The sequence below is a fragment of the Mugil cephalus genome, chromosome 18 (genome assembly GCF_022458985.1).
Source record: "Mugil cephalus isolate CIBA_MC_2020 chromosome 18, CIBA_Mcephalus_1.1, whole genome shotgun sequence".
Taxonomy (NCBI): domain Eukaryota; kingdom Metazoa; phylum Chordata; class Actinopteri; order Mugiliformes; family Mugilidae; genus Mugil; species Mugil cephalus.
In genome coordinates, this window is record NC_061787.1 from 12,137,973 (window position 1) to 12,164,353 (window position 26,381).

Sequence of the window (26,381 nt, forward strand, 5' to 3'; positions counted from 1 at the left end):
TTCTCTCCGTATGTATTTATAGAAAAACATACGAAACAAGCTGTTTCCCTCTCCCCCTTCATGACAATGCTCCTGCCCATCTCCTGTGCACATCATCTAATGCAGCAGAAACATTATAAGACACACCGCTGTGTTATCTGTTCTTCCCAGGTCTCCCTTTGCTGCAGTGGCAGACTACTCAGTAACCCGAAATAATGTCATTCAGCTCTGCCTGGAGCTCACCACCATTGTACAGCAGGTGTGTGCAACTGTTTGTGTGTGTCTTTTTCTTTCTTTTTTTTTTTTTGGAGACTGATAGCTCTTATTCTCCTCCACTTGAAGTCTGAGGCTGAAGGGGCGCAGCCGTGGGCTGTCAAATCCCCCCAAGAATGATACGTGTGCGTGGGTGTGATGCAGCAGCCTCAGACTCCTTCGACTCAGTGCTTTGCTATTTACGTCCTTTACAGTCTGTCTTTTCTGTGACTGACGTTTGTGTAAATATTAAAAGATAAATGTGTCTGTCTGTGTGTGGGTGTGTTTGTTTCTGGTATGGAGCGTGCGGGTGGTGGGGTTCAGTAAATGTGAGGCCCAGACAGTGTAACGGAGGTACTGTAGCGGCGTGAGCGGCGTTCGACGGTGAGTGTTTGTGAGACAGGATGTTCTGCTTGCGCTACATTCAATTTCTCTCGTTTCCCCCAGGACTGTACGGTGTTTGAGACGGAGAACAAAATCCTTCATGTGGTGAGTTCTGCCTCTTCAGCCAGCTGTCCTCTGTTTGTGCTCTGTGTTGATGGGTAGCATCCTCTAAGACACACTCATCAAATACAAAAACAAACACAGGAGCTCGTGATAGAGTCTTCAGCGGTGCTTTCGGTAGCTTTTCGAAAAGAATCCTCTCAGACGGAGATCAGCGCCAGCTTTAAGTTTGTTTAAAGTTTGGAGCTGCGGTTCAGAGGTGATTAGCTTAACTTGGCTTAGCATAAAGTCTGAAACCTGGAGCTAGCTAGCCTACCATCTTTTTGAAGCTTAAAAATATCCCAACAGTGAAAAGTGGCTCAATAGTAAATTAAATCACTTAATGGAGCTGAGCCAACACCAGTTCCACTGTTTATTGAAGAGCTGCAGTCCAGAGGTGATTAGCTTAGCTTGGCGTCACGTTAAGTCTGGAAACTGCCCACATCTTCCTGAAGCCACTTTCCAATGCCAACAATGGAAAGAGGAGAGTCTTGATGGAACTGAGCCATCTTGAATTCACCTGTGCTTTCCCTACTCTGACTAATCAAAATGTCTCCCACTAAAAAGGTCTATTACACTGCTAGCTTAGCTTAGCAGGCACGTATATTCTTTTAGTTTTCACAGTAGTATTAATGAGATGACCTCTTATTTGGTGTTTTCAACCTGGAAAGAAAGTATGTAGAGAGTTAACTTTTTAATATGCATGAGAAAAATGTTGATTTCCCCAAACACCTTCACCCTTTCATTACATCTTTGCACTTCCAGCATTAAATTACTGGTATTCAACCATTAACTTGCTAGCTGTTAGCCTTGGTGGCTTCAAAATGCCAGCAGTTTTGAACACTAAGCGTTTTGCGACTTCTACCGTGCGTATAATTTAATGCTGGTGCTCCTTGTACCGTTTTATGTTCGTTTTGTGAGTAACACTGTGATACCCAGGCATAAAAGGGTCCTGAACATGTGTGGGTTTCCTTTGGATGTCGTGATCCCTTTGTTCTTTCCTTTGCTTCCTTGCAATGGATAAAAAAAAAAAAGAAACTCAAGAAAATGAACTGTGTACGTTACGACCCTGCAGTGCATCAGCGCACAGTTCATTTGTTTGAATTTCAGCGAATAGCCCCCACAGGCTCAGTTCACATGAATGACCACAATAGTTCTGGCTTTATTTCACAAATATCCTCAAAATGATTGTCTTCATCTAAATACAGTGTAATAGAGGTTAATTTAATGCTGGTGCAGTGAAAAATTACATCATAACCCAATTTCTACTGAAACATTTTGTCTTGGCAGACCCAACACGACTCCATTCAGCATGCTGTCAACAGTTTCAGGGAACATTTCCCCCGTGGGAAGAAGCTGGAATAAAAATTGCTGACTGTAGTTTTTGGGTAATTTAAAAATAAAATCTCCCTGCTATAATGAGAGTGAGCTCCTGGAAGGATGGATATGAGCTCTGTATGTACTTCACGTGTCCTAAAACTCTCCAAATTTCTCACTGAATCTCAACAGCCTTCCTGGCAACACATCACTCACGTTCCTTGATTATTAACAAGTGAGTGCGACTGATGGGTCCTCTTCACTGCAGACATGCCCGTTTCTCATAAGAGGGAAAGCCCTTCTGAAGCTAACAACGTTAATGATGGCTCCGTTCCTGCAATTAGCGATGCTATTAGTTTCACCTGCGTTTGACAAATCAAAGACATCTGCTGTGGGAAAAAAAGACCAATTAAACACCATCCAAGGAGAGGAAGCACTCATCTACAATCACTGGCATGTTGTTTTTAAAATTTGACAATTAATGCTGTAATTGTACTACAGGAATAATTTAAAATTACAATATATTAACTTATCCGTCCATCTCTGCCACTTCTGAAAACGTTAACTAACACTGAATTCAGTCCTCAGTAATTTACCACATAGACTAAGCCGTGAACACAGTAAACATGACATCAAATCATCAAAATCTAAACAATAATACAAAACTATCAATCTAAGCTAGCGGTGTAATAGACCTTGCTACATTTTAACTTGTCATTAAAACCCTCCACTTTCCACTGTTGGTATTTGAAAGTGTCTTCAGAAAGTGTTAGCTAGCTCTCTCCCTCAGTTTCCACACTTACTATGCTTTGCCAAGCTGAGCTAATCACCTCCGGACTGCAGCTCCAAACTTAAAACAAATATGAAGCTGGTGCTGGCTCAGTTCTTTTTATAGCAGAGAAAACACGGATGACTCATTTCCACTCCGGAAAACGTCAGCAAGCATGACGTACTGGTGAAATTTTGGATTGGATGGATTTTTCTTGCAAACGCAACCCCATTTGAAGAATTACCAGTTGCTTCATCCTACTGGGTTCAGACATAGGAAACGTACAGTTCAATAATACGGTTCACATTTAGACTAAGGCACAGGTTGTTATGTTGTCTACATAATAGAGAAGGAGAAAATAACTCTAATAAATAACTTGTTTTCTCTACAGTGTAAGACTCTGTCGGAGGTGTGTGAGCACATCGTGTGTGTGTCGTCGGACCCGCTGGTCTCCCAGTCGGCCCACCTCGAGCTGGTTCACCTCACCAACATCAAGCCCTCTGAAGGCCTGGTATTAATTAATTAATTAATTAATCAATTAATATTAATCTGAGCTCGTCCTCTGTATGTGTGTATTCAAGGGTTCGCGTTTGGTTTTCAAACCTTCTGGAGTTTCTATAGTATTGTCATAATCTGCGTATCCCTGTATTGAATATCATGTGACCGTCACTTTAAATATAAGGTCACATGATATTTACAAAAGCACAAACCATAAAAGTTTTCATTGTGTTTTCTTCTTTGAATCATTTTGTTGGACATAATATTTAGATGAACTGCTCATTTAACCCGTGAACAAATTTTGTGTTCTATAACATATAGTAGCGATGCCTGATATTTGAATGCTAAAAAAACTCCTGCTCCTTTAAGTACTCCATACTTCTGCCGTCTGTTGTTGTCACCTGCTGCCAAAACGGCTCCGAGTTGTCGAAGCGTGAACCCGTCAAGATCGCTGAAGGTGTCCTGTTGCACCTGGCGTCAGCAGCAGATCCTTTGAGTCCTGTAAAATTGTGTCTCGGAGTCGTTGCTGGTCAGACTTGACGTCCTGACTTGTGTCATCCGCTCATAAAAATTTAGTCCCTGTTTGACCTACTCAAGTCTTCACACCTGCCCATTTCTCCAACCGTCTATTCACCTGCCGTCTAATATATTCTAGACCTCAACCTGAAAGCTTTATTTTTAATGCACACAGCTTTGAAATGCCTGCGATTATTTCATAAATAAAAATCTTATATATGTTTTTTTTTCTGCCATCAGGGTATGTACATCAAATCCACCTATGACGGCCTCCATGTGATCACAGGAACTACTGAAGGGGTGAGAGCAACATCATCCCGTATTTCACACATTCACGTACTGATCTGAAGCTCGGTTCACTTTATCTCTGGATTTTCCCCACACGCCCCGATATCTGACCACTTTTCTGTCTGCGGATTCAGATTCCCTATGCATGACTCAGCAGAGCTTTCCCTCCCTGCTTTATCGTGGCTTTTTTTGTTGTGAAACCTCTCCGAAAGCGATGCCCAGCGATCGATGGGCTCAGATCAATTCATAGTTGTCTGTTTGCTTTCTTTAGTCTCCGGCTGACCGCTGTAAGAAGATCCATGCAGGGGATGAAGTCATTCAGGTCAATCACCAGACTGTGGTGAGTTCCTTTTTGTGTTTTTACTCCTACTGTATATGCTCTAGATATATTGTTACTTCCAGTGTTTATTTGCAGGATTTACTTGTTCTCCATCGTAAAAATGATACAAATAATATATTGGATAAAATACTATATTTAATATATAATTATAAACGGACAATTTCTTTTGTGTGTCACTGTGAAAATACAGGCTGGTTATTATGGATCCAAATGAACCCTTAAAGCTGAAATAGTCAAAATGCCATCACATTAAACCCATAGAGAATTGGCTTATAATCTGATTTATTTTAGGGTCTTTCAGCCCAGTGTCTTTGATTTTCTGCTATTTCTCTATTTTGGCTCATGGCATTTTTGATTGTAACAGGCATAACTGTACAACCAAAGCTGATTTTTCAGCTTGTCACTGAACAGATGACAGACAGGGCTAGCTGCTAGCTGGTAAGCATAGTTTAACATTTAAGAGCTAACCTAACATGCGTATTTTCTCAGCAGTTGGAGGAGACCAAAAATAGAGCTAAAAGGGGAGCGACTTTTTCATTGTGTGACCATGGAGACGACTTCAACTGAACGATATTGCTGCTTAATGTGTAAATAAGGAACTGTTTGCTACCATAATTCTCTAGTGCATAGGTCTGCAGGGGATCACAAAATCTTTGGTTGATTGGACATTTTTTATTTATTTTTTTAATTTCCCCCACAAATTTAAATTTATTTAAATACTTATTAACATGAATCCATCATGTTTTAGTAAAGGGATAAGGGATAGCCTAATACTGAATGCAAAATGATAACAGTAATGTATATTTAGAAATAGTACTAGGACTCTTGGTCTAGTGTTTTTAAGTCTGTATGTCTTTTTCCGCCTTAGTTCTGAAGCCAGATACACTTTTATGTTTTGAGTTTCTGTGGTGGGGTGACCTCCTGTTTACACCTGTATTGCCGACTGTGCCCTCCGTTTGCAAGGTGCACATGATCACAGCGTGCATCGCAATCGGTGCAATCAGGTCCTCCAACTTTCCCCGGACCTCCTCTTGCATTTTGATCAGATCTCAGTCCAGCCTTTGTCCAGTGAAAGAATCAGGTCACAGCCATTTTTGGTTTTGTTTACATCGTGTTTTTGCTGCACGCAGAGTGTAGGCCCGATTTTGTGCAAACGGTGGGTGAAAATGTAGAAAGATATACAAGTATGCGAAACATTTGTTTTCAAATTGAGGGCAGGTTACATCACTCGAAAGCTCTATAGATAGACTTCCCACCTACACACCCACTTGCTTTGCACAGAAGGCTCAACAAGCGAGATCCAATCACGACGTGGACAACGTTCAAACTTCAGCCTTCTCTTCTCGGTGGAGTATAAATCAGGGTGTGATTGTTTTGTTTTTGTTTATCCAGAGGACGATATTTCCCAGGAGGCTTCGATATTCTCTGACTCTGTTATCTCCTGTGCACAGGTGGGCTGGCAGTTGCGTAACCTGGTCGGTTCACTGAGGGCCGATAAAGGCGTCGTGTCCCTGACCCTGAAGAAGCGTCCGCAGAGCACGCTCAGCTCCGCCCCCGCGCTCCTGAAGAACATGCGCTGGAAACCCCTGGCTCTGCAGGTGGGACCGGCGCTACCTTTTATAGACTTTATTAAAGCACTGCAGTGGCCCACATAATTCCCTTCAGCATTCCCCTTCCCTCCCGTACGGCCGCAGCCGAAGTGTGTAATTAGGTCAGGGAGCTGTGGCTCAGCATGGTTTTGTTTGCCAGCTGAAAGACGCTGGAGTGAATGTGAAGGCAAAACTGATGCCACCCACATTCCCAGACCTCCCGCCATCACGAAATGTATCTCTCCAATTATCCACTGATTATCTGCACAATCGGGAGACGACACAAAGGGAAAACGTCAGTTTACTACAACTTGGGTATTATTTCTATAGTCTCGGCCATTGTCGCTGGAGGTTATAATAACAATGGAACGATTATTGATCTCCGGGGGGGCGATGATGGCCAATTTAACTGGAGGTAAAATAATAAAAGTACCCAGATAATCAGAATCTGAACTACCACGGGTCAGTTTTATTTTGTCCTAACCAGTGAGCAGTGAGCACAACATCCTTGTTTTCAGTCTATTTTTGCAGATTATGTGTGAGTTAACTGGTAATGTTGTGTGGAGCTTTGTAGTCAGCTGTGAAGAGATTGTTTCCCCTGTTTCTTACCTTGCCGATAAACTCTCTGATTATTCGATGCAGCTCTGACTGGGCGCAACCCCAGAGCAATTTAGACCAGTGAACAATCGATCCAGCAGTCTGGTACCAGGCCAAAACTAAAATCTAAGTAGTCAGTGTGATAAGTTAGACTTTAAGCTAGTTTAAACCCTTTAAAATGTGTCTTATTGTTGCTTCTTCTACCGTCTAACATACAAGGAGTTGTAGGCTATACAAGGATAAAAAGGTGCATTACTATTTGGGCTCATCACAAATTTATCAGGTATGTTACTAACACTGGGAACCCATTCTCTGCACATTTGAAGACATTCCTGATTTATTCAACATATGTCTTTTTAGTAATGCTGCAAGCACTTGTCGACAACGATGACATCAATTTGTATAAAATACATTGACATGTCATGTTTTGTCCTGCAGAGGGCAGTAATACGACAAGTAGCTCTAAACTGCCAGAACCCCAAAAGTAGATGACAGAAGTGGTTGCGCACTTACTGAAACTGAAACTACTCTCAACTGTAGCTGAGAATATTTGGTTTGTTACAGTGAATTTAGTCTGAAAAAAGAAGACCCAAGTGCAGATGCTAGTTGTTATAGTATTGTTATACTTTATAGAAGTTGGCCTTCAAAAACAGAAACCTAACGACATCCACTCTCTGTAGCCGACTAGAAGTCCAGGCAGCAGTTCAGCCACGCCCTCAGGCACGCCCACCAAGAGCTCCGCCCTCCAGGACCTCTACATCCCGCCTCCACCTGCTGAGCCATACACGCCCAGGTAGTTTGTACTTCCAACTACTTAATTCACAAGAGTACAAAATGACACAGGTGACAGCGAGGATGACATGATGTACATGTGTTTGCCGGTGAACAAATCTGCCTCTGCTGTTGCCATAGAGATGAGACGGGAGCCTTGTCTGGGGATGAGGCATCTCGTAACCACGGTGGCGTCAGCGCTGCTAAGCGCTCTGAGTCACCAAACTCCTTCCTGGATCAAGAGTCTCGCCGGCGAGAAGAGGAGGAGCCCGTGTACTGCACCACGCCCACATACGGTTCGCTCTTGTGATGGTGTTTGAGAGAAAGTGACAAAAAGAGAGAGAGCTGAGCTCAGTCTCACTGTGATGGATTGAGCCACTTTAAAAAACAAAAAACAAATATGAGAGAGGGAATGCTAAAATCCTCCAGAGCGTTTGCGGTTATTAAAGTCGTCTTATTCTTTAATATCACAATCTGTCACAGACTGTCTTATTTCATTCATTCTTTTTTTATTGAAATTAACATTCAGACTTTGGCATTTGCACCATAAATGAAAACTTTTGGACTCGCAGCATAAGTTTGCGCTGACCGACCCATCTGCGATGCTAATATTAAGTGTCGTAATTTGTGTGTGTGCACTTGTAGGCAGGCTCAGGCCCATCTCCATGCCAGTGGAGTGTAACTGGGTGGGCGACTATGAAGACCCAGCCAAGCTAAACAGAGAAAACCGCCGAGGTGAGTGCCGGCGTGTGGAGTGCATATGTGCACCTCCTGAAGAGCCGGTTGGATATCTCTTAAACGTTCCTGTCTCTATGAATTATAAAGACATCAGTGTGTGTGTGCGCGCAGATCAATGCGCCTTCATCTCTTTCTCTAATTCCCCCTGTGATTAGCATCACAGAGGAACGAAATAAGAGGGGATGAGAGGGGAAGGAGGAGGAGGAGGAGAAAGGGAAAAAAAAAAGGTAGACAGCTGGCACAAAGGCAGATCAAATGAAACGGAGGAAGAATAGAAGAGGCAGAAAAGGAGGATGAGGGGAGGGAGAAAACAGAAAAGACTATTCTCCCTGACCTCCACCTGAATCACTCACACAGTTGCTATGGCGACGCTGACAGCAGCTCTTCTCGGTGTCTCACTTTCCTCTGGCCGCTGCCTAGCAACCAGGGGAGGACAGGGGGGTGGGAACTGAGTGGAAAGAGAAAGAGGTAGAGAAACCCGAGTTTCCTCCCCAGCTGAGAGGTGGTGAGAAGTTAAAGTGGTGGAGAAGACTCTCAAACGCTCAGTGGTGCAGATGAACCCACAGCGGGGGACTTAACGACATCAGTCCTTCAAACACGAAAACACAGATGATGGCGACACATTTTTTTTTTTCTCACAGGCAACGTATTTACTTTTCTCTCTGGATCTTTGGCACCAGGAGAGAATGACTTTGATTTCAGAACAAAGCGTATTAGCACTCACTTTACACCAGCTAGCAACATGTGCTATTTTCCTCCATTGATGAGATGTTTTCCTGTAGCTTCTCTACATTTGAACCACTTGGCCAATCATCATATTACTAGAATAAATAACGACCTTTTGTACAACTAAAAATTAAATCTCAGAAGTAAGAAACTCTGATCTGACAAAGTTTTCCTGAAGAACAGTTTTGAAGCTTAATGTGGCGTCTCTGGCAGCTGCCATCTTGGCGGTGCCTCCTGACTAATTCCTGGACAAAAGGTGGAGCTTAAGTAGAATTTAATGCCCCATGAACAATCATGTTGTCATAAATGTAGAAATTACCCATTGAGACTGAACCGTTTCGTTTTGTTTTTTATAACAGGCTGTAAAAATGTTTATTTTTCCTGTGGGATGGGAATTTCAAGGGGTGTGTGGGGACTTTTGGAGCCAGCCTCAAATAACCATTTGTGGAACAGCAGTTCTCTTTTCAGCCCCAGAGGTTGCTGCTGTTTTGCAGCCAGCTAGTTCACCACACACTAACAATGTCATAATAATAATAATAATAATAATGATAAATAAGAATAATAGAATAGTACATCTTATTTATGTGACACCTTTCAAGGGATACTTATGAAAGTCTTTACAAAGGTAGTACAACATAAAAACAAATGATAAGATATACATTTAAACGACCGTAAGAAAACCACACGTACAGGTTTCAGAATATCACAAAAGGTGTTTAAAGTAGTTAAAAGCTGAACTGATCTTTGTTATTCCATTATTAACTAGCACTCTTCTTCTTCTTCTTCTTTTCTGCCTTTTTAGGCGTCTTGCTTAGTGGGAGTTTAGTGGGAGATTATTGAAACTGGCTGCAGGATATCTGTGCATCCTCTCGTAAAAAACATCAAAACTCCACATGATGCATTTTGTAAAATGTCGTGCAGCTTTGGGATAAATGTCACTGAACTGGTTGAAGCTGCTTTGAGGGAATTTGCGCTTATTTGTCCTCGCTGTGTTTCCTGACTTCGGCCTGGTTGTTTACTCTGTGCAGAGCCGTGTACGACATTGAGTCTAAAAGGTTGTTTTTATTTAATGATGCCCGTGATCTTGTCTTCGTGTTATTTTTAGTCGGCTTAAAAAAAGCCGCGACCCCAGAGCGGTATCATTTTCGGAGCCGCAGTCATATCGAATTTAGTTTTATTCTTCGGGACGTCGAGCGTGCGCAATTTGCTGCTAAAGTCTGTTGAACCACATGAATTACCACGATGGGGGTGCTTCAACGAAAGGGCAAAGAAATCAGACAGCTCCTGCTCAGATCTGATCACATCCGAAAGCTCCTCACAAAAGCTGATTAACCAGTAATGATGCTCGGCTTAAAGGTCACGATTTGTAGCTCAGATTTTTCACCTCATACGTTACTACCACAGTTTTAATGAATCTAATGACGTGACATTTTAGTGCTATTTTAATTTTATGTTTTCAAATTTAGTCTCTAATTAACCCAGAAACCCTCATCACACGCAGCACAGTTGAAGACGGGCTGTAAATAGAACAAGCGATCGATAGCGGAGAACGAGCTGCAGGTAAATGTTTCATCTGCTGATGTGATTCACAGAAGCTTCGCTGATGCGTTACGTTGGACTGTCCGGTGGTGACGAGAGGACCGGCGCTGACGACTACTCCTCCCACACGGCTCGTCCGGGCAAACGGTCCAATGACACGGCCAAGCGTGCCAAGAGGCGGAGCCACCACAGCCAAAGCCCCTCCCACTACGTCCTGCAGACGAATCAGAGGGATTCCCCTCCCAGAGACCCAGCCTCCATTTACCATGTGAGGAAAATGATTTTCTCTTTCTGTTGGTTTCTTGTGACATCAACACCACTTTCATATTTCTACATTACATATGTTGGAGATTGTTAGTTTAGCTCAACATGAAGACATTGTGGCTAGGCTAACCATTGCCATGTTACCAGTCCAGCGCTAATATAACCATTCAGAACCGTTGCCAAATGCATAGAATACTTTGCAATCAAACAACGAAGACAAGAGTAGCTCTTTTGGTCACATTCTTGGTCGGAGCACTGCTACAACAGAGGCTAATGGTTACATTTCAGCACGTAAACATTGTGACACCACTCTAATAATATAATTACATTAGCAAGGGCTACACGACTACAGCCACACTCCACAGGTTCAGTTAAAAGTTGTGTGTAGGCATTTCCATTTTTTTTTTTTATTGCGATATTGAGGTTTTACACATTTCTAGGGGTAATGAAAACGCAGCAAGTGATAGTGGGGGATTAATGATGGGACGGAGGGAGAGGCTGAATGGGAAAGTGGCCTAATTAGTGTAGTCCGGGCTTCTTGGTATTGGTGGCTGGAGAGGAGACGACTCACTTTGCATTCACACGAGTCACCACTGAAGTGTCGCTCAAGCGCTTGCTGACGTTGTTGGTGACGTAAACGCTTAACTGGTCGTGAAGCGAACATGTGATTGGTTTGATCCTGCTTATGAACGCGTTTCCTTTCAATTATCCTGGATTGTAGCAGGGAATCATTTTTGTGATACATCTTCCATATATAAAATATGTACATGTACTGCATGTGTCTAACGTGGCACATTGGCCATTGGTATCCAATCATTGTCTGGGCATCTGATTACCAGCCAACAGTGGTTTTCAGCATCTTGCAGCACTTTGGAAGTTTGAAGCATCTTATCACAGCATTAAGAATCTGCAACAGGACTGGCTTCCCATCAGCTGTTATCACACCAACAACTAGCTCCAGCTCCTTATTAATGAAGCTGACATGAAAGTGGCATCGATCCACTCCTCCAACTCTTGGCAACCGAGCTAAACCGTCAGATTAATCCTTTAACACAAAGTCTGAGGAAAACAACTGTGATTGACAGGTGATCTCCGGGATGTGCAGAGCAGAAAAGGCCCAACAATGAGCTCCCACCGCCAAACACCAAAAACAAAACACGAAGTTGAATTCGCTGCGTCTGTCGTCAAGCTCGGATTATATCGCTGCATGCTGTGGATCAAAATAGACTCTGCTCGTGAAACTTTTCCTTCAGATTTGTTTTGATACCGGTCTAATAGTCGGGACTTCGGAGATTTGAGATTCAAGAGACAGAAAAAACATTCAAGCCTTTTCCCTCCCAGTGGAAAAAGTGCTGCAGTGAAGTGTGATCTAAGCGAATGCTGACTCGTTATTACCCCCTGTCACTTCCATGACATCTGTCCGCCCTGCCTGTCCGTCTGAGCGCGGCGCTCTCCGGTCCAGACAGCCAGTTTTGCCGGCGGTGACCTTACATCTTGACAGCATCTCTTTGGAAATTAAAAGTGTTTGCATGTGTGTGTTTGAGTGTGTGTTTTCAGCGCTCACGGGTGCTGCGATGGCAGATGGACTGTCAGTGGGAGTGGGCGGGCCCGTGTCATCTGCCCTGCTGAGCGTGGGCTTGTGAGTGGATGAGCTTCAGACTCTGACATGTGTAATATCATGACATCAGAGCTGGTCTGTTGGCACCATATGACCTGACGACAGAGGTCAGAGTTCAGTGTCTCACGTTTCAGATGCTGTCGGAGAGGAAAAATTCAAGGGCATTAAATGAACAGAGTCATGACTCAGATCTGAACAACACGCTGGCATCGTGCACCTCTTTATAGATTCAGTGTGACTTGACAAGCATATCATTATCTTGTCCAGAGACCAACTTTGAAATCACAGAAAATGTAATAGGACTGGGAAATAAATTATAAGCAGTGGAAAGCAACTTAATAAGACTTGAGGCTGACGGGATGCCTCAGAGCCTTTGGGATAAAGAAAATAATTATGAAAATAATTATTATGTGTTTCGGGTTTCCCAACTGAAGAACATTCATCAGAGATAGCACGACTGAAGAATTGGCTATTTTAAAGACACACTGTATTATTGGTTTATTTTTGTTACATGAAAAGTAACAAAAATACACAAGAAATATGCAAAGGAATATTTCAGAGACAATGAAGATGTAAAGTGATCCCGTACATAACAGCGTTTAGTAGCTAAGTGATAAGTAATTTTCTGGAATGTAAACTAGTATAGCCAAAAAAAACAAGGTTTAAGTTGTCTGTAAACTGTTTTGGTCCTGTTTCATATCCTCAGTCATTGGATTTACATGCACAGCTTGTGCACAGCATGCACAGCAAAATATTTTTGTTCCAGGGTCATACGCCACCGCCACCATCGTCCCAAGAGCTATCTTGCACATCAGTCGCCATTTTTGAAACTGAATCAGGGAGTGGAAACAAAAATTGCCAAAAACGTGCCAACTACAGTTTGGGTGGCATACTGCTTCCAATTTTAGTCAGAGTAACGTGTATGTAAAATGTGGTTAACCCTCCTGTTATCCACAAATACTACTAACACATTTTACCCTCAAGAAAATGATTTACATAAACTTGTTGACCAAGTTTTTGTGTCGGGCACTTTGTTTATTTGTTGACTACATGAAAAACCCCTTGCTGCCAGTGAGTCGACCTTCACTCTACTGTTATTTTTTGAATGATGAACATTGATTGGGGTCAAATTGACCCCAAGGATAATAGAAGGGTTAAGTTATCCAGTTAAAGTTGGATTGAGCCAATAATTAGTTTTTTTAACGTGCATGTAAATGTACTGACTGTTTAAAGCTCCAACCACATAAAATGCAGTCGCCCTCCTTTTGTTTAGTTCGTCGCTATTGGACGTTCCAGGCTCGGGTTGTGGTATCGACCCCCTTTTATATTTCCCATGACAATCAGAACATGCAAGTGTAAGTGTATGGAAGTGGGTTGTTGTTCATCAATAACGAGTTTTCCATGCTTCACCAGGGCTCTCCTGATTGGAGCTCCGATCCCGCTGTCAGCACGGTGAATTTAGTGGTAGGAACTAAAGTCTATGGACAGTGTTCCCTTTTGTTAAACACTAGGGAAAATGAGTCTGCGTGTCAGTGAGGTGCTCCCAACGTTGAGACTCGTTCAACTTATTATCCACCCACTTCACATTGCTAACGGTTTCTTTGCCTGAATTTACTGTTTGAGTCGACTACTTGCCAAAATGATTAAGATATGTCTGGCTTGTATCCTTGTACACAATCCCATCTATGTGTTGGGTAAGTGACAGACTTCTTATCGTCTTTTGTTGGTTTTCTACTTAAATAACGAAGATAACAAGAACATAACGTCACTGAGACTCATCATTAGTTGTATCAGAGGCTTACGTTATCAGACTTTAGGAGCCTCTGTTTAATATGTTTGCCCTTCACGTCTTCTTACTGAAGTTTTGGTTTAGTTCCCGAAGCTTCCCATCCCTATTCATTCCTCACTTCCTCCATCACCTGGACGTCCTGTTGTGCCTCCCTGAACCCTCCTGTGCCTCTGGTCTATATTTAGAGGTGTTAGAGTTGCTAACGTCCTCCGTAAGGTTGACTCTTCCATCCCTGCACATTTGTGTGTGTGTGTGAGGAAGAGATAATGAGAGATTTTTGTGTCTGTTTGCCTTTGGCCTCCTCTCCTTGTCTCATCGCTGCTGCTCTCTCTAAGATCTGTCATCTTTTATATCCCAGGATTCATTGCAGCAAACACAGGCCGCTGATTAATTCTGACAGCCTGCTCTCTCTCCCTCCTTCTTCTCCTCCTCTTCTTCTTCTTCTTCTTCTTTCCAACCGCTCTCAGACATACCAGCAGTCGTCCTCGCTGCAGACAAAGAACAGGAAGAAGAATAAAGGTAAGCAGGACAGCCACCTGTTCAGCTTGAGCAGACGCTGCCAGTTGTGGTCGCACGCGTTCACTTGAGGTCATGTGAGAGCAGCTTTTGCTTCGGCTGAACCATTTATCTTTTTAACACTTTATTTTATGGGTCTGCAGTTTGCTAATGATCAGCTTAAAAGTGTCAGGGGAAATAAACGGATTCAATTGTAAGAGAAATTCTGCCACTTTTATTGTGTCTATGATGTAAAGGATGGGCTCATCCTCCGGTTTTTGGAAATTTCTGCTCATAAAATACAAACCGCAGGGATAAAATGTTAAAAAAAAATACTTTTTGGAGTGGTACTGGTTTAGTTAAAGGATAATTTTATATTTCTACAGCCTGCCGTATTTCCATTATTGGGGCTATCGTGGCTCTACTGGTCGTGCTAACGTTGCGACCAGCAAGCTAGCAAAAAGCAGCTAATGCAGCAAGCAAAAAGGTTGTTTAAGGCTACTAATTTCTGTGTTTACTTTTAGTTTGACTCAAAAAGAAGAAAAAAAAAACAACTCATAAGGGTTTCAAATAAAAAACACTTTATCTGCAAAGCCGTTGGAAGCTTGTGCTAAAGGCTCAAACACTCCATCTTACTATGAAACACCTCGTTTCCACAGATCTTTACAACAAAGTTCAACATTAGTTTAAGCCATAGAGCCACAGTAAACCGGAATAAACCAGAATTTACTGCTTTGGTGCGGCGTTGACCCAGATTTGTCAGTTTAGATTTTTTTAGCGTGCATTCTTTTGTACCCGAAACACTCCTGTTACCATCAGCATCAGTGGAAATAACTACTTGTGTGTTTGCTAAATGTTGGGTTTTTCCCTCATATGTAGTTACAAATTGCACTATTCAGCAAGTTACGTACCACAGACTCTTGAGGAAACTGCAGGAAACTATTTGAATCATTTCAACGCAGGTTTACCTTTTGCAGACACAGGCCAAGCAGGCATGTGCCACACAATGTAGGGACCAGTGATGTGGTGAATATTTACAATAATTTAGTTTGGGATTTTGTGGCTAATGGAAAATACGAAATCCTTCTGAAACCAAGTGCAATGTAGAGACTTCCGAATGTGTTTTCCCGTATGAAGACGTGTATGTGGAGGCTCTGTGTTAAAGTTAAAAATCACTTTTATTGTATATATTATTGTATATATTAAATATATATATTACATAACATTTTTCTCATTTTGGGGGACGAATAAGATTTTGTTTACCCTTGCTATCCTCAGATAGCAATGTTAGCCTAACACATGTCGACACCATACCTCAGTGGGCCAAACATGGGCAACATGTGCAATGTATGGTATTTTTGCTTAAATAATAAATAATGGACTGTCAATATTAATCTTAATTATTTAATTAAACTGACTAATTAACTAAAAAATAAACTGACTAGTCAGGTCATGGCATTTATTGAACATTTATCTATGTTCATGCATTGGTGAAAATGCTGACTTCACATTTTAGTTTTGCTTAAGGTAAAAAGAAGATCATATTAAGTGGTTGTAGTTTTGCTTATGAGGTGGTTTTTCCACATTTCATGCAGCCTGTGCTGAGAGCTCTGTATTCCCATTTAAAAACACCATGCTCATTTCACAGATTGTGATGAGTGGGGTAGTTTTTTCAGTATTTCTCCGTATTACTGTAAAAATGAAAATCAGTGAAGAGCACTCAACGTGTAATCAAAAGTGATTGTTCATTAGTTTTGATGAATTCAAGTAAATGAATGCATTTTCCTCCCTGCTATGAGTCTCTTTGCCTCTTGCTCCGAACTTTTTCTTTTTTTTTTCTCTCTTTCTCCACACTAACGAGGATCAACATGTTGGAAGTGATTTTATTTTCCACAGGCCTTTCACTCGTTTCACCATCTGCCATCGTGAGAAACTCAGAAAGCTTTAGCTCCATCTGCGCGTCTCGTCCACGGTTTTGTTTGTTTACAGCAATTAAACCAAAGTTTCAAAATGAATGAGACAATAAAGATCACCTCTTATCCAACATGTAATGAAATATGAGTCACTCTTTTAGTCCAGACTGAGGAAAATAAACGAGGAAAATAGGTGATGGTGTCAGTTTAGAGCCTTAATCCGCTTCAGAATAACCACAGCATTTATTAATTATCTCTAAAACCTTTCTTGCCTGTTTGAGCTTTAGTTTTTGTTGTCCAGGACTGTTTCCTTTTAGAGATCCACTGCCTCAGAGGTAAATGGAGTATCGAACCGCCATCCTAGTTAAAAAAGACTTTTCATACGGTGTAATAAAACTTTCTTTGGGGACCTCGACCGGGAGCCAAGTTTCCCCGGTAGTCTTAAAGAAGGAGCCTGCTGTGAAAAATGTTACCTGGCTTTAATGCCAGAAGGAAAATACGATTTTTATTTAACACCTCTTACCTTTCTGCAGTGCTGCGGCGTTCTCTCAAATGCTCAAACCCAGAGACTGAACTCTTTTCCAAGAATTATTGCTTCATTTGAATTTGGCATTTTGTGAGAGTGTTTATTCCCACTGCTTTGAGTGAGCACTTACAAGCAGCGTCGGTGCTGTGCTTTTATACCTTCTGTATGACATCTTTTCTTTCTGCGAGTTCGCGCTTACGTCCAGATTTGTCATTCTGTTCACGCGTGAGCTCCGCCGCAGCTGCCTTCACGTTTTTGCCACGTGTCTTTCCAGGACGAAGTCTGGCCTCCCTGAGCCGGAGGCGCGTTTCCTGCAAGGCGCTGGGTAGAGGGGACTGCGAGGGCTGGCTGTGGAGGAAGAGAGACGCAAAGGGTTACTTTTCTCAGAAGTGGAAGAAGTACTGGTTTGTTCTGAAGGACAACTGCCTGTACTGGTACATCAATGAGGAGGTACGTCTCCAGCCTCAGTCTTTGGACGCAATGAGCGACTCTCGCCCAGAGTTTGTCAGCAAAGTGTGTGTTTAAATGTGAAGTAGGAATCAGAAACTAAGAGGCTATGATGAAATCTGTCAAAACCCTGCGTTTGGAAACGTCTCAGTTGCTGCTTGGTGACCGCGAATCGATTGCATCGACACCAAGGGCAGTATTGATATCGGATCGATACTTGCGTGATGAGATCGATACTTTTGTTACAGTTTCTCTGCCAGCGCAGCTTCTCTCCAAGTCTGGGCGCGTCAAGAGTTTCTCCATCTCCACGCTGCATGTTGATGTGTTGATGAAAAGAAGTGATGCCCGCTGACTTCTCTTGCATTCAAAAAAGCTTTATTAAAAGAAAGAACAGTGTCAGAACAATCCTGGCCGAATCTGAGGGAGCTTCAGTTGGAAGCTAGACGAGGACCGTATACTACACCCACCTGTAGTAAAAGGTGGATGTGGACAGAGTTTAACACTCAGATCCTAGAATCACACCAGCATCGCACAGCTGGTGCTGGTGCTGTTACTGAAATGTGTCGGTACTCAAGTGAAGACAATTACGTGGGATGCAGACTCACATCTGTGGTGGAAAATTAATGAGCCAACATTTCCACAATTTTTATTTTTTTGCTTTTGTTTACTTATTTTGCTCAACTGACTACTATTGCTCAACGACTTTATTTTCCATTGTTGTTGTGTTGTTCACATTGTTAAATTTATGTTTTTTTTTACATTGTTTCTTTTTCTTATTTTGCAGTAATGCAGTAATTTTTACTAAAACAATTGTGTGTAGTAAATTATTTCAATTTTAAACTATTAAATTGTTTTATATTGTAATTAGTTAAGAATAACTGGTTTATTTGTCTAAATACTTGTCCTGTGTTTTATCGTAATCCTCATTAACTAACTAATGGGAAATTTACAAAGTTATTCAGTGATCATGACATTTCAAGAAAAAGTGAAAAACGTATTTACTTTGTATTGGATTGATACCCAAATTACTACCGTAAACATGGTAACGCCAGTAAAGACACGCCCTCTCCCTGAGATGGGCGTGGACAAACAGCTCATTAGCATTTAAAGGTACAGACACAGAAGCAGCCTGTTCTTAGTATAGCTCAATATTCTAGCGACTTTTTGACTGGCTGCAATTCAGGACCAAGGCTGAATTTGGGGTGATACACTTGATAATACAATAATGATGGACCTCTGTCACCTATATCCAAAAAATGTTTAATATGGGACCTTTAAAATGAATAGGCGTTCATGGTTCCCAGAGGATAAACTGTATTTAATGTTGATATGCCAACAGTATTTGGGATGAAATAGGTCAACAACCATTTAGTTAAATCATCATGTAGCTTTGCAGTAGCATTAATGATTCTCAAGGGAATTATATTTAATTTGCTGATTCTCAGATTTTTCATGGTTCATGGTTCCAAGTGGATAAATCTTATCTAATGAGTTATTCCTAACATTTCAGTCATTTATAATGGATTAGATCTTCAGATGATTTTTGAGATTTATGAGTCTTTTTGAGACTTAGTACAAACATTCACGGAACCCAGAGGAAAAATCTTATTTTGGTTACACTAAAGGTTTAGTGATTTGGAGTGAAGTATCTCAACAACTTCTGGTTGAGTGTTTACAAACTTTGGAATAAGATGAATCTTGCTGAATATTTTTTATCATCATCTTTTCAGTGATTTTAAGAACTGCGTTCCTCCTGCAACATTTTCATTTAGTGCCTCCTTCTTTCCGTCTGTTCAGGATGAGAAGGCCGAGGGATTTGTGAGTCTTCCAGAGTTTAAGATCGACCGAGCTAGTGAATGTCGCAAGAAATAGTAAGCGCTTGACAAAAACTATTGAATATTTATGTGTATTTGCTTTAGCAGTTCACTGGCTCCTGAGTATATAAATATGTGCCTGCAAAAATAACTCCCTCTCTCTGGATCTCTAGTGCTTTCAAAGCCTGTCACCCCAAGGTGAAGAGTTTCTACTTTGCGGCAGATGGAGTGGATGACATGAACAGGTAAAGCAGCTTTTGCTAAACACGGATGAAGTTTTGCGCAAAACCCCAACTTCCTGTTTCGCCTCCAGAAAGCACAATATGTTGTTCAGCTGATGATAAAAGGAAGGAGTGTTTTTTTGTTATTATTATTTGGGATGTGGTCTGTAATCAAAAAACATAATTTGCAAGACATTTCCATAGAGGCTCCAGTTTCAGTCTCCGCAAACACCTGCCTGTCCATACAGGTGCATGATGTGGTCCAAAAAGAAAACATTTCACATAATAAAAATATAAGTAAATGTTTTTGACCTCACAACATGTCACGATTCACCCTAACATAATGTCACTGGTCCTATTTTCCGTTAAACCATTAAAATGAAGAATAATTTTCTTTGTCACATTAATGTTTTTTTGGGGATAGACTTGTTTTATCAGCTTGATATGTCAGAGTTAATTATAAAAATTAGTTTAACTGATTATTACTACTACTTAGAGACTCGAACTGTAATCCCCAGTTAAATATATTGTAATGCAGCTCTACTCTGACAGATTGTTACAATATTGTTAGCCTAGTAGCATAATTGTCATTTTTGACTTCCTGTTACAATATCAGTAAATGCTAAAAAAAATGTGTTTTTTCTTTCTTTTCTGAAAACATTCAACATTCACTTAGGCAATTATGCTATTAGGCAAACGATATTCAACATCTGTCTGCTCAGATAAACTCCAATTTTATTTTTTCATTTGGTTGGAAGTGTCTTTTCTTGTTTTAACAAGGTTAAAAACTGGAATGGAATTAGTTGCTTTTTAAAAACTTTGTTTGTGCAACACTGTGGTCCCCAAACAATTTCCAGTTCTTTCCCTCATACAAACTTGTGAACGTAATGTAGTGAACCTGGCTGTTCCCTCCTTCTGTTAGGTGGCTGAGCCGTCTCAACATGGCCGCCGTGGGCTACGCAGAGCGAGAGAGGATCCGCCAGGAGCAGGGTGAGGGTTCATTCTGTGTCATGCTGAAGGACACTTGAGCAGATGGCTGCTGCCGGATGGCATCTGCAACCACCTAACACTCTACCACCTCCATTTCTGTTCCTTTCCTGTATTTCCCATCGTGGATGGATGAGGAAATCTAAATGGATGGGTTATGTTTCTGATAGTTTGTGTGTGGGTTTCCTGCAGATTACTGGAGTGAGAGTGAACATGAAGATGACGCCACCTCCAGCCCCAAACAGGACAGCCCCCCACCTCCATACGATACCTACCCACGGCCTCCATCAGTGAGTCACGCACATGACTGCGTTTGTGCTCATTTAAAGTTTTATATGAAGCCAAAATCAGTGCAGTGCTCCTCTACAATCCAGTTAAAGTTGCTGCCAGTTAAGCCTGAAGGAGTGGGAGTCAATTTGGTACAATTGTTGCTATAATTGACCTTGGAAAATTGTCTTTGTCTTGGAGCATATTTTTTTATTGAATGATAAAAAATGACTAACTGAAACAACAATCACACCTTTTTAGTTCAGATAATATGGGCCACCAGACACATTGTGTTGCCTTTGTCTTTCTGTCTCTTGCTTACGCCCCCACACACTCATTCAGCCGTCACCCTGCCTCCTTGGCACTAATCTGTCTCTGTCGCCGGATGAAATCATTTCTCTGAAGTGTGCTATTATGTTTCAACGAGACCAGGTGATCATTCGAGGTCTGTCACGTTTTTCGCTCTTCACCCTGTCCCTTTCAGATGAGCGCTTACTTGGAAGGTCGAACCACTCGACTGTCTTCCACGGAGACGTCTCGTTCTCGCTCCTCCCAGGAGGACTTCCTGTGCAGCGAGAACCCGGCGGTGGTCGCAGAGCCGCAGTACCACCCCGGCCCTCTGGGGGGAGGCACCACTCACAGTGGGAGAAAGCCAGGGGGCAGCAGCAGCAGTGATGCGCAGTACAGATGTGATCCTGTAGAGGTGTGTGTGGGTGTTGAACATGAAATCACAGGGTCAGAGGAATAACAGTCTTGCTAGCTATGAAGCTAGCAAACTAGAAATAAACCAGCTAACAAGATCAGCTACATTTGTTCTGCTGTCAAATTAATCTTTGTGTTTTGCATCTTAAATATTGTATGATTTTATCTTACCATCTGTTAATTTGCCACAAATGTTGATGTTTTTCATAAAATCTTTTTTTTATGATTTCTTGATTTTATTAATTTTATTGATTTTAACGGCTATTGTACCACCTCTCTGAAACAGGAAAAGTTATTACAACAAATGTTGTCCATGACTCTGAAAAAAATGCAACCAATGACCATTAACTCACTTTGTCTGAAACTGCACATAACAGTCACGAAACCAAAAAACATCGATTAAATGTTTCCCTATTTTTCTTGCTCTTGTAGTACCGCTCCAGTCCAGCAGGGGGCAGCAGTGAAACAGGTTCTCCAGGTCGCTCCTCGTCCTCTCAGAGACGCTCCTGGCAGGACCTGATTGAGACGCCGCTGACGGAGGCCGGACTGCACTACCTGCAAACTGGACCGCTTGGTAACACACAAAATAACCAGAAACTTGAAGATGAACAGTGATTTACTTGTTTATTTATTTATTATTATATGCTTAAATTCATAGATGTTGATGATGTGTTAGATGATGTATTGTATATAAAGATGGCGGTAATGGCAGCACCCAGAGGTGGAGATATTTATCTTGGACGACTCCTGGTGGCCGGTTATTTTGTAGGCTGAAAATCCTTGCTCCTCCATGTTAGCAGATGTAACATTACCCAAAGTGCTAAACTAAAAAAAAAATCTAAAACATTTGCCAAAATTAAGTGGATGACTTCTTCATTAGAGTTTACTTTTTAATAGGTTAGATTTAAAAAAAAAAATAGTTGATATACTGATAACTTGCTGGACAACCAACAGTTACTAATCATGTCAACCTAGAAAATAATAACTGTACATTGAGTTACCATGACAATCCTAGACAGTTAAGAAGGTGGCATCTCGGCTAGAAGCTCAGTACTGTGCAGACTCTGGTTCCCAGTGATGTCACCACTTAAAAATGGCCGCCTCCATTTCTGCAATAAGTTGGCTTCACTTTTTGTCGTCCATCTTTACAGACAATCTCATACTCGTACCATTGTTGTTTTCAGCAAAAGTCCAAATGCAGATTTGTTTTGTTTGAGGAAATGTTTGCTGCTAAAATGAAATAATATTTACAGTAGTAATATTACTGCTCGCAACTAATGATGAAAATACATTCAGTTTTTAAGTTACTGTAGATACTGCTGCTGCTTGAAATGCCACTATTTTCTACTACTGCTCCAGTTCAATTGCTGCAAAATAAAAATAAGATTGTTGCAGGAATTATTAGTTACATTTATTTCAAGATTTCCACTTCTACACCTAGAAAATTCAGCAGCAGCATGTTTCTTCATGAATGGTGACATGACACCCATATTCATTAGAAGAGTATTCCACCTCATTATAAACACCACATTCCCCATTACTGTGACGATAGCTGAATAAGTAGCTGTCACTGATGCACGTGTGAGTCTCATTCATGCGTTTTATGTATTTTAATATATTTTGAAGTCTGTGTGTGATGTGTTTCATGAAGCTGCTGCTTCGACAATCCTTTTCCAGTTGAAGAGGAGAATTCCTCTACGTAATTATGCTAAGAAAAAGCAAATCTTAATAAATATTGAGACATTTCCTTCCAACCGATCGCTCTCTTCCAGAGGACGCCGTCTTTGCCGAGCCAGGCCCGGGTTGCATCTCGATGACAGCCGGAGCCGTTTACACCCTTCCCGCACAGAGGAATGTCCCGTTGCCCATGGCGATGCAGAGGCTGATTCCTATGGCAACCCAGGGAGGGAAACCCCGCAGCTTCACGCTGCCACGAGACAGCAACCTGCACACGCTGCTCGCGCCGCCCACGAAAGAAGAACAGCACACACACAACAGTGAGTTGACTCGGACTCGAACATGCATGTGAGACACATGCAGGAGGTCACACAGAGCCGGAATCCATCCGCGCGTTAGTTATTCAGTAACGCAAAGGGAACTCAATGAAAGAGCAAATACGGGTGCAATAAATGTGAAGTGAAAGTAAAATGCTGTTAATATTATCGACTGACTTGTGTAATAAACCCAAACTAAAACTGAACCCTTAAAACATGGAGAGATTTTAAAAATCGCCATATACGTTAGAAATAACACGCAAAGGCGGAAAAAATAGTTATTCAACACAATAAATGTTATAGCGACTCTTTACGCCCAGGTGTTATTGGACTCCCGTTATACCTCTCGTGGATGAGAACTGTTTTGCTTCTCTGTTTTGGAAAGATACAGTTGAATGCGATGGAGACTGCATAAATTTGCTGCCTTAATCTCTGCAGCTGTGCTCACCGGCAGAGAGGTATATTTTGTTTCCACCTGTTTTACTTGGCTTTATTGCAATATGTTGTCAAGCGTTGGATTCTGTTTATATTTATCAGAAATAAACGAGACAAAAAAAACAGAAGAAGACCATGTCGCGGCTCAACGATCTATTGTGTAGTGTTTTAAAGGAAAGTCATAATGAAAACAGCCAGTGTCGGTGAAGCCATTTATTTTTGACATCCCCTGGTGGTAGGTTCTGTGTAGGCTGTAAACCCCTACAGCTCCATGTTAACACCCAATCCCATCCCTGGAGTTTTTAACTGTTCTCATAAGCGGTTTTTGATTGGTTGTTAGCTGCTGCTGGAAACATCAGTCAATATACAGATAACTGGCTGGACAGCAAGCGGTTACTCATCGTGTTTGCTTAGAAAATAATAAGTGGACAGCGAGTTTCCATGACAATGCGGTCCAATGTTACATGTATAGTCAATGCCACTTCTGAAACTCCCTTGAGTCACTCTCCAACAGAGACAGTTTTGTCGTTACTTTTGCCTACGCTGTAACCTATGTGAGTGTCTTGTAAGCATTTGTACTCGTGTACTGGTGGGCTGCTCATCCAAGTCCTGACTTAAAGTTTAAAAAAAAAAAAAAGGAATATAGTGAATACATTTGGGTAGATGGTTTGGAGGAGGCTCGACGAGGGAGTACACTCTGTACTCATCTGGCTGCTGACACATATGAACAAAGAAGTACATTTTGAACCAATCACGTCTATTGTGGCCTGCGCTGCCGCGGCACATAGTGATATTTGAGGGGAAGTGCACGTCGGGTCACGGCGTCGATTCTGGAGCTATGCAGTAGCTACAGCATAGAAGTGGTGTGTGACGATAAATTACTCTTAATGGTGGAGACAGAGCAGCTCATGCTCGAGTTTGAGCTAATAAATCTCACCTTTATGGATGCGAGCAGATGATGTACTGCAGGCTGAACACATGGACTGTGTTTTGTTATGTTTCTGGAAAGGTGCACGTCAAGTCTTGATCCAGTGCAAATCAATAAATCTCCCTTAAGAGTCCATCCAACAAAAGGCTTTTGCATATTTTTATGTGAATATCAAGTGGTTAAAATGGTTAAAATCCTATTTTAAATTGTGAACCACTTGTAGCCACTAGTATTTTGGAGGTTATTTGTATGAACCAGCCTAAAGCAGCCTGTTATTTATTTATTTATTTATTTCGAGGTGAAGAGCGGAGAGGAAAATGTGTTTTGCGCTGAATGAAAGCCACCGGAGACTGGAGAAAAATGTTTTAAGGTGAAGAAGCTGACGTCAGTGTATGTGCCAGATATATAAAAAACCCTCTCAGGCAGACGCATTTAAATCTTACTCAGTATCGAGACAGACACACACACACACACTGCAGTCATACACTGATCTAATGAGGCTAATGAGACCACGGCGCTCTGGTTGCCAAGGTGAGAACAGCAAGAACAAAAGTGCCAGACTAGAATAGTAAATAAGACTGATTTATGTCATGATGTATGGAAGAATTTGTTGGACTGAGCAATGAATAATGGTGTGAAGGAGGAAATAAAACAAAGAGGAGCGGACGACGTCCCTGAGGCTGACAGTAAAGAGAGACGAGCATTAATAATCCTCTTATGACTAATACAAGCCATTACACTGTATGGTTGAAGTGTTGAGGCGTGCTGCTGTCCTCCAGTGGTTGATCGGAGATAGAACTCAAAACTTTTTCTTCAGCCTCAAATCTGAAGACAGATGCGAATGGAGTTTAAGTTTAAATCGACATTAAATTATGTTTCCCCCTCTTGTCTTGTTTGAAGGTGGAAGTGAAGGTGCGTCCCTGGGTGACCTCTTTCGTGCATGCGAGCAGGGCGGCGTCTGTCCTCTGGGTCGGGCGTCGGAGGTCAAAGGTCAGTCTGAGTTTAGGCAGTCGTTCCTCCGACGGGCCGCAGACCCTCAGCTCAACGAGCGGCTGCACCGCCTCCGCATACTGACCTCCACACTGAAGGTTGGTCCACACGCATGTTCCCACTGGAATCGTATGGGGTGTTACACGAGCTTTGGGGTTATCCACATGTTAAAAGTGTTGGCATGTCAAGCTGACATGTCACATCATTTCCAAAGCTAAGCAGCACGACACAAAAATAAATTTAGGACTAGTTATTGTCATTGTGTAGCTGCTCTTGAATGTTGTTTGAGTTTAGGCTAGCAATTGTTAGCACTTCGGGCTAACAAGTCACTCCAAATAAATTTGACATATAAATTTTGTAAATTTTTCTAATTTAAGTTTCAATAAGGAAACTATTTTGTTTTTTGTTTTTCAAAGCATGTTAGCATCCTCGTTATCCCCACACTTAGCAACCCTTGAATCGTCACTTATTCCACTTAATTAAAAATTTATTCTGAAGTATATATGTAATGTTTAGAATATTTCTTATGATATGACAAACAAAACTCCTTTTATTATGCAGTAAAAAAGATCTAATTACTGAGGCTTTA

The 26,381-nt window shown here is 41.6% G+C and overlaps 1 protein-coding gene across 2 annotated transcripts in view; it reads left to right on the forward strand.

Annotated features, from left to right (window-relative positions):
- cnksr2a (connector enhancer of kinase suppressor of Ras 2a) overlaps nt 1-26,381 on the forward strand; it is a 60,508-nt gene that overhangs the window by 27,591 nt on the left and 6,536 nt on the right. Inside the window, exons 4-23 of one of the 2 annotated variants that reach the window (XM_047567987.1) lie at nt 151-238; nt 679-720; nt 3,192-3,311; nt 4,055-4,114; nt 4,374-4,442; nt 5,894-6,040; nt 7,309-7,421; nt 7,541-7,695; nt 8,045-8,134; nt 10,456-10,670; nt 14,541-14,592; nt 17,282-17,457; nt 19,252-19,325; nt 19,442-19,513; nt 20,412-20,479; nt 20,669-20,766; nt 21,228-21,446; nt 21,878-22,019; nt 23,218-23,442; nt 25,703-25,714. In XM_047567987.1, coding sequence (XP_047423943.1) covers nt 151-238; nt 679-720; nt 3,192-3,311; nt 4,055-4,114; nt 4,374-4,442; nt 5,894-6,040; nt 7,309-7,421; nt 7,541-7,695; nt 8,045-8,134; nt 10,456-10,670; nt 14,541-14,592; nt 17,282-17,457; nt 19,252-19,325; nt 19,442-19,513; nt 20,412-20,479; nt 20,669-20,766; nt 21,228-21,446; nt 21,878-22,019; nt 23,218-23,442; nt 25,703-25,714 — 2,237 coding nt within the window. Of the gene's footprint in view, nt 1-150; nt 239-678; nt 721-3,191; nt 3,312-4,054; nt 4,115-4,373; nt 4,443-5,893; nt 6,041-7,308; nt 7,422-7,540; nt 7,696-8,044; nt 8,135-10,455; nt 10,671-14,540; nt 14,593-17,281; nt 17,458-19,251; nt 19,326-19,441; nt 19,514-20,411; nt 20,480-20,668; nt 20,767-21,227; nt 21,447-21,877; nt 22,020-23,217; nt 23,443-25,702; nt 25,891-26,381 lie in introns of both variants that reach the window. The other variant, XM_047567986.1, reaches the window with a different exon arrangement.